Source organism: Ambystoma mexicanum, chromosome 8 (genome assembly GCF_040938575.1).
Source record: "Ambystoma mexicanum isolate Mex_15411 chromosome 8, UKY_AmexF1_1, whole genome shotgun sequence".
Lineage (NCBI taxonomy): Eukaryota > Metazoa > Chordata > Amphibia > Caudata > Ambystomatidae > Ambystoma > Ambystoma mexicanum.
Genome location: NC_090929.1, coordinates 1,439,010,333 through 1,439,029,286, shown reverse-complemented (window position 1 = coordinate 1,439,029,286; position 18,954 = coordinate 1,439,010,333). Strand labels below are relative to the sequence as shown.

General features: G+C 46.3%; 1 protein-coding gene across 1 annotated transcript in view; it reads right to left on the bottom strand.

Moving 5' to 3' along the window:
* The window catches only part of SLIT1 (slit guidance ligand 1), a 1,063,959-nt gene that overhangs the window by 252,730 nt on the left and 792,275 nt on the right, over positions 1-18,954 (bottom strand). Inside the window, exon 11 of the mRNA XM_069611588.1 lies at positions 1,604-1,675. Within this exon, the coding sequence (XP_069467689.1) occupies positions 1,604-1,675 (72 nt within the window). The remainder of the gene's footprint in view (positions 1-1,603; positions 1,676-18,954) is intronic.

The following is an 18,954-nucleotide window of genomic DNA, read 5'->3' as shown; positions in this document are numbered from 1 at the left end:
AAGCTATGCAATTAGTAACCATTCTATATAATAACAAGACTGACTCGGTTATAATAGTTTTGTAGACCCCCACCCTCAGCCGTAGCATGAGATATGGCTCGTAAACTAGTTAAGCACCATCGATGCGCTGAGGCGTTAAACTCCTTCTTCGAGGTCAATAACTCATGGTACATCCCTCGCGGCAAGTGTATAAAGCCTAATTAGTGCAAAAGGAAATCTCAGCATCCCTGACCTTCACCCAGGCTAATGTATCTTTTCAGAAATACTACAAGGGATAGTTGTGAAAATCCACATGGGCATTTTAGGTGCTCCCCCACCCACCCCCAGAAAGAATTCATGTCCATCCTGTTTTGGTGATGGAAATGGATTCGATACAGTAGCAGATTGTACTGCTACTGTACCATGTTCGGTAATGCACAGAAGGGTCACAATTCTCCCTTCAGTGTGTTACATTGTAAAGGGTGTAATAAGGTGGACATCTGCAAGGCCCACATTTTCACAGCTTTAAGAGGTACCCCCTGCATACTTTTTTTCTATCCAGGGCAGGGTCGCACTATCACATACCTCCACATTAAAGAAAACAAGGTGTTGAAATGTGGGACTTTTGGGGTGAATGAAAAAAATGGGCAGATTTGTTTATGTCAAATCAGAACCTACAACCATGAGGTATCTATATTTTGCAGTATAGCGACGGAATACGTCGTGATGTAAATACACCTTGCCCCATAATATGGCAGGCAGTAAAAACAAGTGGCATTCCAAGCAATAGATGTTTGTCACTGTTTCCGCCAGACTCATAATGGCGCCCTTAGTGTGAGATCCCTTTGCAGTCCTCGGCCTTCGCTGTACACATCACTGACATCGGATGCAACTCTAAGTTGGTCCCTTGAAGTTTAACAAGAACTCCCAGAATGCATTATTTTTGTTCAATGAAAGCCAGGGCTAGATAGGTGGTGTCCTGGTGGCATGGAGCCATCTGGCCAACCTAAGGACACTAACCTAGCTGCGTTGTGCAGGTGAACGATGAAAGGCTGAGCTTCCAGTGTTTAAGTTGCCAATCAGCCATTTCATGAGTACAGGCTCTCAGATAACAGAGACACAGAGAAACACGATGTTCACGAGCCGGCAAGTGCTTCACCACTAAACCTGAATTCATCCTCCCACAGAAACATCCAATCAGGTTTTTATGCAATGAATGTGCGTGAGGCAAATGCGCATATAACGCATTTCAGGTGTAATGAATTGCATATGCGTAGTCAGTCTGAAAACCTCACTGTACTGTACTATTTTCTGGTTCGACAACCCCATCCCTGTTAATCAGAGGCTCCCATTCCCGCTGAAGAGAACCTTTTATGATCAATATCACGGCAAACCACACTATAAATCCAAGGCGGCTCGCGAGTTATTTGCACTGCGCTAATGGCGCCGGTCTCTTGCGAGAGTAACAAGCAAGTGTCTCCTTGAGCAATAATTTAAGAGGGTTCACAGACGCCAAGCTTTCACTTGATCACTTGAGCAGGACAAGGCAGTCAATCACTGCAAACACGTAACCATATCACTAATGAAAAACCTGGACCGTGTCCATCCATAACGTCATACTCACATTCTGCGCAGCTTTTTGTATGGAGAGAAGGCACCAGGCGGCACTGACTTTATTCCGTTGAGCTCCAGACGTCTGTATACGGAACATATATTTGAGAACATTAGGAATAGTTACATACGAAAAAAATAAACAACATAGCAAGAATGTTTTCTCCAAATACGTATTTTTCATATTTGCTCCAGCATCTGTAGAGAGAAATAAGTGTGCTGTTCCCTATTATCGACACAAGAGGGCGCTCTTACACAAGTCTTGGATCTCAGAGTGACGTCGTTCTTGACTATTTTTATTTCCCTGCGCACATCAACTACTTTTACTACAATTTATACAACCACAAAGAACCAATGAAGTTTAGAAATTAATTATTGTAAGAAATTACGTTATCCTCTTTGTCTTTCTTCTTTCTCACTTTCGTACCTTTGCTCTTTATTTTTTATCTTTCCTTTCTTCTTTTTTCTTTCTTTCTTCATTTTTCCTTTTGTTTTCTGAGATGTCATGAAACATGTTCTGAGCCTCACTAGTCTATTGTGCACTAATTAAGTAAATTAATGGAACTACACCGGCCTCATAAATGAAAAATAACACTTTATCAAGATCTGAGATATGTGTTTTGGTTGTAGTCCTTTTTTTTTTTTTTTTTAAGCAAAGACCGATAATGTGTTTGGTGAAGTGGTAAGCTTACCGGCACCGTTGTTTCCGGACTGGCACACTACAACTCTGCAGGCAGATGCCGTCCCGTGCAACAGTCAGACCTGCCGGGTGGGACAGCACCCCCCCGCAGAGGTTTCACGGGAGCACCGCCACCTATGGGACTCTATGGTAATGGGGACTAACGACATTACTGGCTCCTAACTTCCAGGCCGCTGGATTTGGAATAGCCCGGTGGCACCAGGAAGTCAGGCGCCAGTAATTGTTAACCGGTCCGGCGGCAATGCGCTGGTAGCACCGGCAGGGATACCGCCAGACCTGTAATGAGGGCCATTGTCCAATTGAAAATACCAATAGGGTTGGGAAGCTACAACACGCCTTCCCTGAAAAATGTTTGTGTGTCCAGAGGGTCACAGACCAGCTGGGATATACGCGTAGCCTTCTCCTTGCCCATTTGTGGCATTCGCTCCCCCCATGTTCCCTCCACTATGGCTGGCATGAATGTCCTGGGCTGAACTGAAGGACACCCATTAGCAATGTACCCACTCACACAGTGCACTTTCTCCTCATTTCCTGAAGTAAGAGCATGTCAAGGGCTTCAAGCAAACCACCTGGCACCTGTAGGGCACCCCATGACTTCTCCCACACCTCATGCCTCCAGCAGTAAGGCATAGTAGGGGCAGCACACACAGTGGGCTCTGAAACACAGGGGCTGATGGGCGTGGATGCCAATCTAGTCCACATCCCCAGCCTGAGCTTGCTGTGGTTGGGAACACGCGTGGAGAAGACCTACAGCTGTGGCATGCATAACATGCCCATAGCAGCTGACTATGGAGAAGCCGGCAGCTAGGACCCCGCAGAAGGGCTGAAACACAGGCTATCCAACGTCACTACTTGCTGTGCAAATAATCCGAAATCAATGAAGTAGACAGGTAGCAAAATGGTCTCCTGTAGCCCTAATTTGACGTTACACTGACCAGAGAGTGTCTGCTGGTTTTCAGTACACAGCAAAGCCATTCACCACTCCAGAATGTACAAAATAGCCACTGACATGCCATAACAGAGAAACCCACTGCATAGCTCAACAATCCCTCATTTTAAATGCCCATCTCTCTTTTGCCACAGCACTCCAAAATCCTTCTGAAACTTGCCTTTACCTACATTGTGGTACAGACTCTAGGCAAACCCGTCCATTCCGGCTTTCTGAGAAAACAAGCCACGAAATCTGCCCTGAAACACTACTGCAGCTTTTTTGCTTCCAGCCTCGCATCTCTCCACTGTCCTCATTCTACTTGATCTCTCTGCAGCCTCTGACACTGTGGATCAGCTCTTGCCTGAATTCCTTCCTCCCTGGGCTTCGAGGATACCATACTTGATTGGGGGGACTCCTATTTCTCTGATCGCCCCTTCTCCTGGAACTCCAACACCACCTCCCCCCAAACCTGTCTCTGAAGGACCAGTCCTGGGCACCCCCTTCTACACCTTCTACATCCTTTGGCTTTCACTCCTGCCACTCTAGAGTACATTGCCAGCCCACTCTCACCCATCCATCACTGGATGGGTCTTTGTTGCCTCATTTTCAGTTCCCCCAATACAGAAATGATCATGTTACAAGCCCCCATTGCTAACCACATTCTCCTTTCACCCATCTCCCTCCCCAACCCCCCGACCTTACTTCATCGCCCATGGTTCACAACCTTGGGGTGCTCTTTGATAGCAACCTTAAACTTTATCAGTTCATAATGGCCACTGCCAGTGCAGCCAAGATTAACGTTCTCAAAAAGATCCACCCTCACCTCACTCACCAATCAGCAAAAACTCTGATGTGAACCCTGATACTTATCCAATAGCATCACTGAACCCACCCTTTGGTTTTCCTCTCTACTCCTTCGCCTCCCTAAACAAGGCCTCAACCTTTCTACATGCACCCTCTACAACCTACCTATGTACCTGTTCTTCTCTTCTCCCTCCTCGACACATCAACACTATATATGATTCTCCAAGTAAAGAAGTGCCCCCTTTAAGTTCTTTCCACTCATCATTTGACTGTGTGCTCCACTACCTTTCAAACGACATCTCTCTCTACATGTCCCTCTGGACGTCTGCCATCTTCATATTTAAACAACCTATCGGTCCCCGCCAGTCCCTTGCCTCCTACTACTTCCACGTCTTCTCTCTATTTGGCCGACTTTGCTGGGATGCTGTCCATTGGATATTAAAGCCATTCCATCAGTGTAATTGCTCAGGATCAGGCTCAAGCTTCACTTTCAACCATAGCTGGTGAAAAGGCATCTCCAACCACCATCTCCCACATACCCCCTCAGCTGACTTCACGCAGTGCCTTCCCTGCTACTGTCACACATTTACGTAACTATGTAAATACTGGCCCTTAGCCAGGAAGGTCTGTCTTAGTTATGTTCATCCTTCTTTACATCAACCCTCCACAACTTGGTAAACACACACCCAGGCCACAATCGCAAAATGTAAAGGCGTCCTACCCAGGGACTGCCTCCACAATGTGCAATGTATGCTCTTTACGTCATTTATGTTAGAAATGATCTCCTTACTTCTAAACAATTGCAAATACAATTAAATAGACAGTAATCTGTGCATGATCAGAGGCAGGGCATCAGGAAAGTGAAAGAACCTGCTTATAGTCATGGCAGTAGTGATGACAAGTCATCTTGGTAGCTGTGGATTAAGGTATCCAAAGGCACATGTCTTGCAATCTATGCATGGCAACGCAACATCAAACCCACATTTTCGTCTGGTTCGGAGACCATGCAGGTTCACAAGATATGGCATACTTGCGGGCACATATGTCCTGAAGTTCTAGAAATGGCATGGTGCATACCTGGATCTAGTTGTGAGCCACCTTGCACAGTGACAGAACCTGGCAAAATTAGTGGTATGCCATGCTTGTGCCAGTACCTAATTAAATAGATCAAGTTTGACTAGGCTGGCTTTCTTTTCACTCCCAACTCAAATTCAAGTTCCTCTGTCTAGTCTACAAATCTCTCTATAGCCTTGCACCTCCCTACCTATCCTCCCTTCTCACTTTCTATACTCCTTCTCGTTCACTCCGCTCTGCTAACCTTTTCCTACTCGCTTCTCCTCCTCCACCCTGCGCCCCTTCCCACTTCCGCTCTTTCCAATTACTCGCTCCTTTCCACTGGAATCACCTCCCTCTCTCCATCCGCTCTTCTTCCTCCTATCCGACCTTTCGCACTTCTCTATAATCTTATCTCTTTCATTCACCTCCCTAAACCTCCTACTCCCTCTCTCATTTTCGCCCCTCTCCACTCACACTTAACCTCATCTATAATGTAACTTGTTCCTTGTACTGTTTTCTGGTTTGATTTAATTGTTATGTAACGCTTGCAGTACTTTGGTTGTTCCTCTTGTAAAGCACTTTGGATTAAAGTGCTATATAAATCTAATAAAATACAACTACAAAAATACAAAAGTTGCCAAGACATGGAATAATACCAACTACATGGTGGATTTTCAAATCCTGCCAGAGGTACACAGAAACAGCGCAATAGGCATTAAAGCGCTGTACGAGCTGGGCAAACGTAGGGAAAAGGTGCGCTTTCAACATTTGACAAAAAGGCAAGGCATTTTGCAGTGTGCAGAAGTGAATGACAAAGGGCACACTGTCTTGTGTTGGTGAGCTCTATAGAGAGAAGGTCTCCTATTCCAGGCTTGCAAACCTTGGAATGACCAAGCAGAGCCCCACAGAGCTTACTTGCTCTGGGCAGGGTGTTTGCGGCATTCCCTTTCATATTGGCCTTTCTGAATTGGCTAACATATGGAAGCAAGAAATGACAAGAGACTCAAACATCACTCCCAGGTGTCTTTAACCTTTTGAGTGTTCTTCCTTTCCTTACATTGCAGTATGGGATGGAGGCACTCTGGCTCCAGAGTGCATAACTGGAACCAGAAAGCTCTCCCTGCTTCCTGGTCCCTGTCAGTGTGGTGGAGGTTGGAGCGCGGGAGCCAAAGTCCTTCTTCCTGGAGAGGCGTCCTCAGTGAAGATGAATTTGGGAAATAGCAGGTAAGAAAAAACTAAACATTCTCCGTAGGTGTGTGTGTTTGTGTGTGTGTGTGTGTATGCGCGCGCGTGTGTGTGTGTGCAAAGCTGTTGCATGTTTATGATGTATATTTGTATGTATATGTGGATGTATGCAAGGGTGTATTATGTATTATGTAATACATGTGTGAATGAGTGAGTATGTTGTATTGGTGACTAGATGTGCATGTGAATGAGCATGTTAATGGTGTGAGTAATAGAGCAAGTGAATGTTGTGTGAATGGATGTGTGCATGTGTTTGTGCTGGGCCTGCCACTGAGGTGCTGATTCTGGTAGGTGGGGAGTCAGGGGTAGATGGGGTAGTGCAGGTTTACTTAATGGGCATCCATCCATGATAAAGCAAGCATGACATCTGTTATTGTGTAGTTAGACTGGCATTTTGGTGCAGCCAGTCTATCAATTTCCTACTGTGGCATAACATTTTTCACTTTACATTTATAACAATGATAGCATGATGTGTTATTATGTGGCTAGACTTGCATTGTGGTGCAGCCATTCTAGCCATCTCCTATTGTGGCATGACATTTTTCACTGGGGATTTATAATCAAGCAAGCATGATATGTGTTAATGTGTGTCTAGAATGGCATTTTGGTGTAGCCACTCCAGCCATTTCCTACTGTGGCATGATCTTCTTTACTGGGCTTCGATGAAAAAACAAGAATGCTTTGTGTTACTGTGTGGCTAGAATGGCATTATTGTGCAGCCCGTTTGGCCATTTCTTACTGGGCATTCGTTTGTACTGGACTTCTATAATAAAGTAAGCAAGGCTTGAGTCCTAAAAGAAAAGTGGGGGGACACATGCATTTGGAAGTGATGTCACAGTAAGTGAACTGATCCTAAAATTAAATATGTTAATTTCATTAAACTTGTCATTCACAATTGAAGAAAGTGCACAGACCAACTAAGTATTTGCCAGGAGAACATATTTTCTTAGAAGACTCCTGGCTAATTATAAAAGGTATGCACCTTTTAAAGCTAAGCATCTTTAACTGAACATGACCTGTATAGTGGGCTGTCAATGTGCAAAATATCACTAACCTGTTATCACTGTTTCCTGTGGTCTTGTGGCGAAGTCTCTCGCCCTCACCCGTATGACCTGGGTTGGAATCCAGGCAGTGGATGTGCAACAAGAGGCTTCTTCCTTTTCATATGCCTCAAACACCCAAAGGAGGACAAAAAGTGGGCAGAAGCTGTCCACCCCCATGGTTCCTAGACTTGTGCCCTGGTCCAATTCTGTCTTTGCCCTCAGACTATGCTGACTCTACGCCTATACCAAACTGCCGATTTGGCAAACACCACTCCTGCTGGGAGTCAGCAACCTGCATTTATCGCCTTTGCATGCCCATTTGCTCTAATACTAGAAGCCCTACACCCCTGAGGTTTAAGGTAGCTCGCAGTGCCCAGAAGGGTTTAGAGTTTCCAGGCACTAGTCCAGGCATGTTGCCAGATACTTGTCTGACTGTGGAAACGAAGTGCTGAGCTGCATGAAGAATAGTGGCTTGTCTGTGAGGGGAGAGGGGCCAGACAGCCCCCAACTTGCCCCAGTGAAGAGAATCCGAGCCTTTTAGCTGTGGATGCAAACTACTGGTGGTGAGGTTTGGTGCTTGCTGGTGCCCTGGGAATGTGTGTTTGCTCTAAATGGGTATAGACATGCACATTTCAAGAGCTGTCCCCGCACACCGTTCCACCTGACCCACATTGCTCACCAGACAGCCCTGATACAATCGGTGCCAATATTTCAGTGCTGCACACAGTTCCAGTAGGTGACATTACACCTTCAACCATTCAATCTTTTTCATTTAGTCATATGGTCTAGTGGTGAAGTGCCTGACCTGTGATGCTGGTGACCACAGTTAGAATCCCCAGCGTGACCTCATGCAGAGTGCATTGTTAAAATTCAAAACACACAGTACAAACTGTCTCATTTTTCCTAGGCCTCTAAAATACCCACGGGGGCGGTGTCCGGCCTCTGAAAACAAAGGTCGAATGCTGTCCCCATGTATCCTGGATTGAGCCCTGAAAGTAAGCATGATAATTGTTACTGCCTGTGTAGACAGACATTTTGGTACAACCAGTCTAGCCCTTTCTTGCTGCGACATGGCATTTTTTTTACTGGGCATCTATGATAAAGCAAGCATGATATGTGTTATTGTGTGGCTAGACAGGCCTTTTAATGCAGCCAGTCTAGCTATTTCTTATGGTTGCATAGCATGCATAGCATTTCATCTGGACATCTGCCTGCACCCATTTACCCTCACAGCTATTCCCTCACACACCACCCAAACAAGAACCCCTGTAAAAGGACACTTTATTCCTTTTTTTACTAAAAACACTGTAAGCACTCGGAAGTGTGCCGAGTGCTATCAGAAATATTTCTCATATTCGTGGACTGGTTTCACTGATCATGTCACCCCTTTCTTGTCTCTCTTTTAGGGACAGTTTGGAAGGGAATTGATTTTGATGTTAGGTCGGGGGAGGGGTTGGTTCCTGGAACTCTCCGTCATTTGTGGATGGATTATTCCAAGGCTGTGGTGTGCTCTTATTTTGAAAACCAACCTGTCTCCTTATGCTTCACCCAAACCTTCTAGAGCCATTGAAGCCCAGACTGGTTGATTTAGATGCCAAGCTTCAGCCGAGGGCCTTGTGCTACCGGCCCATTCAACAGGAAGTCTCCACCGAAGCCAAGATGCCCAAATGAACGAGGTGGTAAAGTGGAGCAGCAGGAGAGGAAAGCCTAAGCCCTGCAAGTGGTTCTGAAGATTGCTCTGTAGGGCCTGGACATGCAGGCATTGCTCCATGCACACATGTGCAGATTATATGTTTCCAGCAGATCTGTCTGTGCTAGAGCCCCTCTACTCACTTTGCGCTGCATACATGGCGCTCACATGTTAGCAAGTTAGTTTTATTTGGTCGTCTGACATGGCACTGACCTTCACTTGTACTAGTTTCACATTTGATGTGTTTATGGGCCTGATTCACAGAAGCGTTTTTATAAAGGCGCAACCCATAGGAAAACGTTCTGTGAATCAGGCCCTTAGATGGGTTACCCCCCTCTGGAGCAAAAGGCACCCAATAACTTCACATATTTTCATTAATAGCACTTCCAAGATGGGTTGGCCATGAACATGTAGTCTACATATGCCAATGGAAATGGTTCTGTCCCATGCATGTATTTTGGGCATTCACCACCCCAGAAGGCCTTATTCTGAACCCTGGTATCGGTTAAGCGCTGAGGCCAGTCTCCTGTTCTGCCCAATAGGCTCCATGCCAGGCGGCAGCTAATCCACCTCACTTATACAGCAGGCCTTAAAGGGTGGTGTGGCCGTGGCAATCTGCCCAGTGGAAACATGTCTGAAAGGTGAGCCAGTCACACAGGGCTGATGGCAGCAGCCCTTCTGAATGGGCCATGGCAACACCCACTGGGTCCCTCTTGCCTTGCCATGTGCACAAAGCTGGGCATAGGGAATATAGGAGGGATCTACGGGTATGGGTAGAGGAGAAAGGGGCTGCTCCCATTTGGAAGGGACTTGGGGAGAGTGACTTGCAAATCGAGCAGATATGTTACACAAAGGTGCAGGGCAGCTGCATTGTTTCTTAATGCTGTGCTGGCACGCAAGCCTCTCTATTAAGGAGAGCTGGGGTGTGCTGGGAGGTGGGTGTTGCCTCCTCCAGTCACACTCCCAATAGAGGGCATGGAGTGCAAGGGGGCACCTGACAGCGTATCTTTCCTGAGCCTGGCATGTATCTTCACCTCAGTAATCCCAAGTGAGCTTAATCATGGAGGTGTACCCGGGGCGTGGCGGTCTGTCTGGTGACTCATTTGTTTGGGGCAAAGACAGACAGATACTTAAGAACCTTGGTGAGAAGGTCCTGATGATGCCAGTGGGAGCAGACGCTGGCTGGACTGTCCTGTATGGTGAATTGTAGGGCTGCCCCATAGGGTAACCTGCTTGAAAATTACACCTGGATGTGTTTCCTCGCGCTCCCTCTTGGTATCATCTGAAGCCAACCTAGACTTCTATTTACCCTTCGAGTGCACCCACTCAGCACGTCTACATATATGCCCTAAAATAGTGGTCTCTTTTGGCTATAAGGAGTAGGAGTGTATATTTATCTTGGATGGGATTGTGGGGCAGTAAACCCCAGAGTTTCCCTACTGCAATCAGTTGTGTAAAGCAAAATGTGGGGGGGGGGCTGCGAGCCATGCTGAGGGACCCCCAGGTGCAGCAACAATGCACAGGCCACACCACACTCTGGGCCAGCATGGACCACAAAGCATGCGCAATGCTCATGACGAGCCTGCTTCTGCAGGGGCACGCCTTGCACTGCACAAAGTAAAAGATGTATGTTATGTTATGTTATGCATACTTATAACGCGCACTTTCGCCCAAAGGCATCTTGGCGTGAGGAAAAGAAGAAATGCCAGCCCTAGCAGTGACCCTAGAACAGGAACGTTTTCAGCGCCCTTCTAAACTGAAAATGATTCACCAGGCCTCTAAGGCTAGGTGGAAGCCCATTCCACAGTCTACTGGCTGCGTATGAAAAAGCACAGCCGCCCACATGGGCCAGACAGACTTTAGGAATAACCACTAGATTGGCATCACCGGAACATAATAAATTACCCGGAATAAAGGGAAGAAATGTGTCCTGCAAATATTCTGGTCCCTGCCTAAAAAAGGCACGATGTAACAAGCCCAAGGCTTTAAACCTAATCCTCTGGGCCACCGGGAGCCAGTGCAGTGATCGAAGCACGGGACATATGGGTGCCAAATTTTGCAACAGTTGTAGCCGGTGTATCAGCCCGAGAGTTTGTACCAAATAGAGTGCGTTGTAATAATCGATCCAACTTGTGATTAGAGAAGCCACAACCAGTGGTCACAGACCTTCTGACAAAAAGGGTAGAACTATGCACAGCACTCAGGAAAGGACCAGTCTTACAGACTGTGCTGACTTGAGGTAACATCGATAGATCAGATAACAAAAGGATCCATCATTTCCTGACAAACTTCACCGGAATAGGGGGATCGCCCAGGGTAGTGGGGCAAAAAGAATCAGACCATGCGGTAGAAATAGAAGAAGAACCCAGAAGAAGTAGGCGTTTTAATCAAAACTTTAATCTTTTACATTGTGTAGAAACAAGGGTGCTGTGCTTAGCTCCTGAGTCCTGAGACCCTAATGTACCAGCCAATTCTGTGCATAGCCAGTAATACTACGCACAGTAATGAAACCATAAGAAAACATGTTCATGCTGGCCGTGTCAGTATATGCCAGGATCCCCATGTATGAAGTAAAACATGTTTTACATTATTTAAATTATATTTATAATTGGTTATTTATAACATGCCTAATACCCAGAGGTTTCCAAGCGCGGACCCAGGGATCGAACCTGTGTTGCTCCACGTCGAGCACGTTGCCCCTGAGCTATCCTCCCAAGACTTGAACATTATCTAACAGACTATGAACATTAGCTTGTTTGTTTTGCCTTTAATTCCATTAAATATCTTCTGTCACAGGAAGAAAACATATTATTGATGCCACACAAATGCGTGCCCAACCCCACACCACAGCATAAGATCACTCCTCATGTTGACCTTGACCTTGATGTCAGTAAAGATGCAGTGCAACAGTAAGTGACCATTTCCATGTTTAGCTGCAAATAATGCCTCGGCCTACCATGTAGGAACACTCATCATGTTGACCTTACCCTTAACACCAATAAAACGTTCAATGCAACAGTAAGAAAACACCTACTTGCTGACTACACAAGTGTTCCCTTCCTCAACATGTAATAAAACATCATATTGGCCTTGTCTCTCATGTGAGTAAAATATTCCATGCCACAGAAAGAAAATGTCCAGTCTGCCTGCCCTATTGTGCTGTAAACCTCCACCCCAAACCACCCTCCATGGAAAAACATTCATCAAGCTGGCTTTGCCCAAAAATACATGCTCAAACATATAAAAAAACGTCCATGCTCCAATTCCCCTTGCCTGGGCCCAGCCTTGCACACCCACATTCATACACATTCACCCACCAGCCACTCACCCAGTGGCGGCTGGTGAATTTTTGTATTGGAGGGGTGTAAACATTTCCTCTACCCACATTGCCTTATATAGCACACTTTCTGTGAAAACATAGGCAAAAAGCCAGGCAGTTATCAATAGCTTTGTAGGGTAAATCCAATCCAAAAATCCAATAGATACAATTCACCACCAGTGCTCAGGAGCATTGCCCAACGCATACTCATGATACCTTTGCCCACAATATATGCCAGTATAAAAACATGTTCACGCTGGCTTTGCCTATACATAACCATGATGGATGCACCAATTTATGCCCATATTCCCATTTGAGAACATACTCATGTTTGCTTTGCGAATAAGGCCAGTAATGATAATATAAGAAGACATGTTAATGTTAATGTGAAAGGATATTTGTACCACGCACTATCACCACCAGAGTGGTCCCCTGGCGCTCTGGCGGCTCTGAAAAAAGGGAGGGGGACAAAGAGGGATGGGCAAAGAGAAAGGAAGTGAAAGGCATGCGGGAAGGCGTCGGCGGGCTTATGGTTGGCCAGCGTCTTCCTCAGGTGGGCTAATTGACTTTCAGTCAAGCTCTGGAATCCGCAGCAAAACTTTGGTAACAAGAGGAACATTTAGTTGCCATGGCATGTGAGATGAAGCCCCCAAATACTACCCTCTGCACAAGGTGGGCTGAAGTACATTGCTGTGAGTTTTATGGGAGATGTACGCCTTGGCAAGGGAATTGCCACGGTATCATCATAAATCCCATCTCTGTGTGTGCAAGATAACACATGTACACATCAGATCATTTCAGGACTGGGCAAAAGCTATTCACTGACTTTTATTGCGTGTTTTGTGTGCATGGTGTGTATCACTGGAATCAATCCAGTCAAAGAAATGTGTGGAGACTTCCCTGTGCAATTCTGGGGCAGGGAAAATACTGGAAGTCTAATCTTTCATAAATGCTCTTTTATCATTCGACTCCAGTTGCTTGCACTGCTACGATGAAGCAAATGGCTTCTTCTCAATTCAAGGGATCACTCATATGTCCATCTCAGATTGTGCTTACTGTGTACAAAGGTACACAAATTTCATCCTTTACACTTAACATTAAAGTATCTAATATCAGTTTGTAACCTAGGCAGATGCCAAGAATTTGAACATTTCAAAAGATGTTGCATGCATATTCAACGTCCTCACCTTCAACAGGTGCGACTGGAGCACAATGGGAACCAGGTGGTGCACTGGACATTCCTTGGACCCCGTTAAACAATGATCAGGCAAGGGGTTCCGCGGTCAGGGATGGAAGGAGTGGCTTGGTAGTCTTGATGCCTGGCGGCCTCCTTCTGCAGCGTGATACATGGCACCTGCTTGCAGTCATTGCATTGGCTATGGAGGGGCATGTGAAGTATCCTAGCCTATGATCCCCACCTCTTCATCACAGCAACAGTCACTGGCAGGAATGGTGTAGAGATGCTTGTCTCTATAATGATCCATTCTGCATCCTGAGAAAGAAATGCAGCTGCTTCGTGGGCCCCATGGCTAGAGCGGCTCTCAGGGAGCTTAACTCTACTCTTGAACCAAACGTCCCATGTCTTTACTGAAAAGGGGCCAAGAAGCCACTCTACACCTAGCAGCAATTACCCAAGACAATAGGCCAGTTATTCTGTCCATGGAGAACTTCACAAGTCGCCGACGGAGACAGAATTGTGCCGTGAATGGTGTATACAAGGGCTTAGCACTTGAGTTGCTGACAAACCCTTCATCGCTTGCCGGGGTCTGAAGTCACGTTTAGCCTCGGGTGAACACTCGGCTCAATATCTCTATGTGGCCTTTTCTCTGCGTAATTGGATTTCCTTAAGGAGATTATGGGTATTTACATGTTTTAACATAGCAAATACAGGAATAAGCCACCGCACACTAATTGGAGACTTAGGCCGTGAAATCTGCAGTAGGTAATTGCAGGGAGCACATTTTGCGCAATCAGGGCTGATTGCAAAGCGTCCACAATGCAAGGATTGATATGGTAAGACTTGGGCCAGTGGGGAAGCCCCCGTAACCTTCCCACACGAAGAAAAGGCCCAAAGACCCTACTGATGTATACCCGACTGTTTTATAACAATTTGCCTTTTAAATTTTCAAAATGTTTAATGTACCAGAAAATCAAATGCTCATTAGTATTCACGTGTAAAGAAAAAAGAGCCGACTGCCTTAATTATATTTTATAAGCAATAATTATGTATACAGCTTTGACAGTATATGGATATTTTGAGTCATGCAAATCAGGTAATCTTGATTTGAAGTGGAGTCGGAGAGGAGGGAAACAGATGGGAGAAGGAGCGCGGCTACGCGACACACCAGGGATCAGAACATGTATGTGGGCGGTTCCCAGCACTTACCCAGAATTCCATGCTGGGGCACGCCATTAAGGCAAAGCGTCAAAATGCTGCAAGCATGGTTTGATGACGGTCGCAGACTTTTTCGTTGCAACTTATTTCGTTGATAATTTTGGCAATTGGCTGTGCTCTCTCTGACTGTTAAAGTGCTTCACGGTTTATTAACACTTTTCGCGTTCATAAGGACTAGATCACTCCAGGTATCTGTGATGCCACTTTTATAGTCGTGGGCTTTTCTTTGTTAAAGTAATGAATTCTGTGATTTATAGTTCATTTCAGTTTAACAAATTAGCTCTAAGCACTTGATACCAATGAATTAGCAAAAAGAAAACCCAGGCCTAGACAGGAGCTGCAGGCCAATGTAGGTGGCAGTATAGTTGCGGTGGGAGTGGAGATGCCAATAGGTGAGATGGTAAAGTGCACTATATGGTGGTCGGACCACAGGCATGGGCTGTTGTTGCAGATAGTGACTCAGCAATTAAGGTCTGCGATCCAGTCTAGGATGCAGTCTTTTACATGTGTAGAGGTGTTGATGCATTGTAGAAAGCCTAGAGCGCTCAGCGCGTTGGCTAGCGAGATGGCGACACGGTCATTCGGATTTTTGTGTCGTAAGCTAAGGCCACCAAGGATAATTATTTCATTCCACGTTTGCCGGTCTGGAAAAAAAGTGGCAGTAGCAGCGATTATCAGTGCCTTTTCCGGACCGGCAAACTACATGTCAGGCCAGACCTTCTGGTAGTTCAAGCCCCTACCGGCAGATTTTTTACTGAAGTACCAGGACCATTGCTAGCGGTGCCAGTGCTTCAGAATTCCCATTCCGTGTTCCTCCGCCGTCGTAATATCCTGGCATTGCCAGGATATTGGGTGGTGGAAACGGTAAGGTGAGTCTGCCGGTGGTTACCGGCAGACTCACAATGAGGGCCGATGTCTCGGGTGCAGTGGGAACATGGAGAGAGAGTGATATAGAAATGCGCCCAGGCTCGCGGCACAGTCAGCAAGCTTTTCATGAGGCCACTTTCCTTTGGTTAACACTCCTCTTAACGCCTGCAAAGAACAACTGCATTAAAAAGGCAGAGGAGGGAGATTCAAGACAAAAAGAGGTATGTAGAAACCTCAAAGCAAATCGGAGAGAGCAAAGCGTGCAGGAGTAGATAAAAAAACAGGACAGGTAAATAGATTAAGGGCAAACAGAAAATACTGCGGTTGGCTAATCATGGCGAACATGCACGGCCTGGGGTCTGCCGCGGCCCGGGACACCATCCATTACGTTCAGGAGACTGTCAGGCAAGCTCCCCTGCGCCCCCCACTGAAAACAAACACTGCGGCCCACATGACAGCGCGCTCTGACTCGGTGTTCTGTTCCAGACAGGTTATTGGTTTGGATTGCTCGAGTTTCACTGCCATTGAACCGGAGCTGTGTTTCTGTTGAGGCCTACACGCTCTCACTGCCGCCCGCCCAGAGCAGGACTAGCAGCTGGAGGGAGGAAAGGAAGTGAGGCCTAGCTGAGCGGCGCACAGGGCAGCTGGGGGGAGGACTGCGAGGGCAGCTGTTTTCACGAGGCCAAAGGCTACCTGGGCCAGCCTCGAGAGCACCTGTTCAATAACAGAGACCCTCAGCATGAGAAGAGGCAGAAGAACGCAGGAGTCACTGGCTCCCATAAACAGCGCTGTGTCGTGGATTTACACCTGCCTGGGGAGCGGGCCTTGCGGCTGCGCTATCTGGACCCCAGAGCATTTTACAAGCTCTGCCGCTGGTTGTTTTTGCACACTTGTCTGTCCCACATGTATGCAATAAAGCACAGGCGCTGATCCTCACGAAAGGTGTTTGCCGTTCATCTTAACTGCTTTAACTTTTCACCGAGGTGGCAGCCATTATTAAGACTGATGCCGTTAACACCTCCACGATACCCGGCTGTGTAGTGTTTCTGTCCCATCCAGTGCTGGAAATGGAAAACATTTATTGGGGGAATTGTCACTTCTTACCAGGGGTGGGTCTTTGGGAAGAAGGGAGGGGGGCCGAGGGGCATGGCACCTGGCCATGTGGGACAACACAGTTTCTCTATATAGAACCCAATCCTGGCGATTTGCATGCAAGCAAAGAGCATTATGGGAACAACATAATGTCCACAATTTTAAATCTTTAACATGTCTTCTGGTGATTCAATAAGAAAACATTTTAAGCAAATAGCAGACTCTTCTGTTTTGATTGGTCACAATATTCAACCCAATAAAGAGAGGTGTGTAAATTGCACGACATATATATTAGTTTCAACAGCTGCAAAACCGTCTGTGAGGGTTTACCGAGTGTTCTGAACACAGACTGCTTTAAAAAGACTTCCAGTGCTTTGTGCCCAGTCTGCACGAGGAGACACAGCATGGGCCTTGGACTAGGGCAAGACATTTTTTGCCAGAGCTATTGCTAGGAACAGCATGCCAGACACCGAGGACACCACTGCATGCATGGTTTGTGCAAGGATGTATTCTGCCTCAGGTGAAGAGCTATTTTGGCACCCTCCCTTGCAATGGGGCCACATTGATTGGTTTTTAGGGGTAATGTGGTGCATGCTGATATCCCACTGTGTGGCCCAATGGACAACCCTGCATCCCTTGCAGAACAGAAAGGCACCAGCGTTTTTGGGGAACTCCACATCTGACAATACCTGTGTGTATGCCTGGGTGACAGGAACCCCAGGGCCCCTCAGCACATTTTGCAAGGGACCCACATCATTTTCTGTTATGCCACTGCTGCCCTCTAACAGACCCCGCTGGGGGACCCTTAGGAAGCTCCCTGGAATTGCCTTATTGCAGAAGTGCCCCAGATGCACGTGTGGAGAGGCAAAGACCATGTTGTGCCCTTGGCCATGTGCATTAAGTGGTGATTTATGGTCATGAAACATTGCGCACAAATCCTTTGCAAAGAAAATCCTACATTGTGCCAACTCTTTTCAAAAGTAAAAGATCCTTCTCTTTGGAAACACAGAAATCTTCTTATGAAGAAAATAGTGTTTTGGAAAGCAATGGAGGACTTCTGATTATGGGTGAAACAAAGTGTCCTGACTATGTCTAACCCTAAACATACCTCACTTTACCCCCATTTGCTCATAGTCACGAGTTGCCGTATCCGGCAAAAGCGGTACTTAGCACAAATCCTGTGATCCAAAGAGGAAGGGGAGCTGTGATCTCAGTATTAACGCAAGCCATGATTGTAACAGTATTGATTACTCTGATCTTAGTATCAAAACCTAAATGGAAGCCTATGCCCTGGCAGAAATGTTGGCTGTAATACCAGCCTTAATGCAAGCTGTTATCCTGGCAGTAACGATACTCTGATTATAGCATTTAATCATTAATGCAAGCTGAGGTTCTGAAAGTAACAAGAGCTTTATCCTTGGATGTGTTTCGAGCTACCTGTTAAGTCATGTGGGTCTTCAATTATTGGCGTCCCGCCTAAATGAATGAAAATACTTTTTTCTAGCACCCCGGGTTAATGCTTGGGTAAGCCGGGGTACTAAGAGCCTTAAGACCCTCTCCGGCAGGCCTTTACCTTGGTCCCCGGGCCGATAAGACCTGATCAAGCCCGCTGTCTTGGGTCTTAACGCCATAGTAGAGTTCTGTACATGAAATGCTATAAAAAAAGGTAACGAATGTATAGGAATAGAGATGGCAGGAGGGGGGGCAAATATCTCTGGATACTGTAAAGAAGAAGTACACAACATAGATTTAGCATTTGGCATTATGGCATTATTAGGCATGAATATTATTAAGAAACTATGAGCAATGTGCGCATGCCTAAACTAGACTGGGGTGGTAGAAGACCCCAGTGTAAATAATGAAGTCAGTGTGCTTGCATGCTTAGTGTGAAGGTAGGGCACACTAGAAATCTGATGGGCGGATGTACCAGCAACCATTAAGAGGAAGAGGAAGAGAGCGTGCAAGGAACAACGGGGGGCCGAGGGCACTCTTGAAGCAGGCAAGATTTAGTGTTGACTGTTAAGCCATTCAGACACTCAAAGGAGGAAAGCTAGTGTGGAAGACAGGACAGTTTGAGATGTTTGTTCCCACCAAAAGGGCACTGCAATGAGGCATGACACATGCATTAGTCATTAAGTGGGTTCTTAAATTCGACTTCTGTCCTCCTCTGTTGTTTTGCTTAGAGAGGCTCAGCTTCACCTCACTGATGATGCCCAACAAGG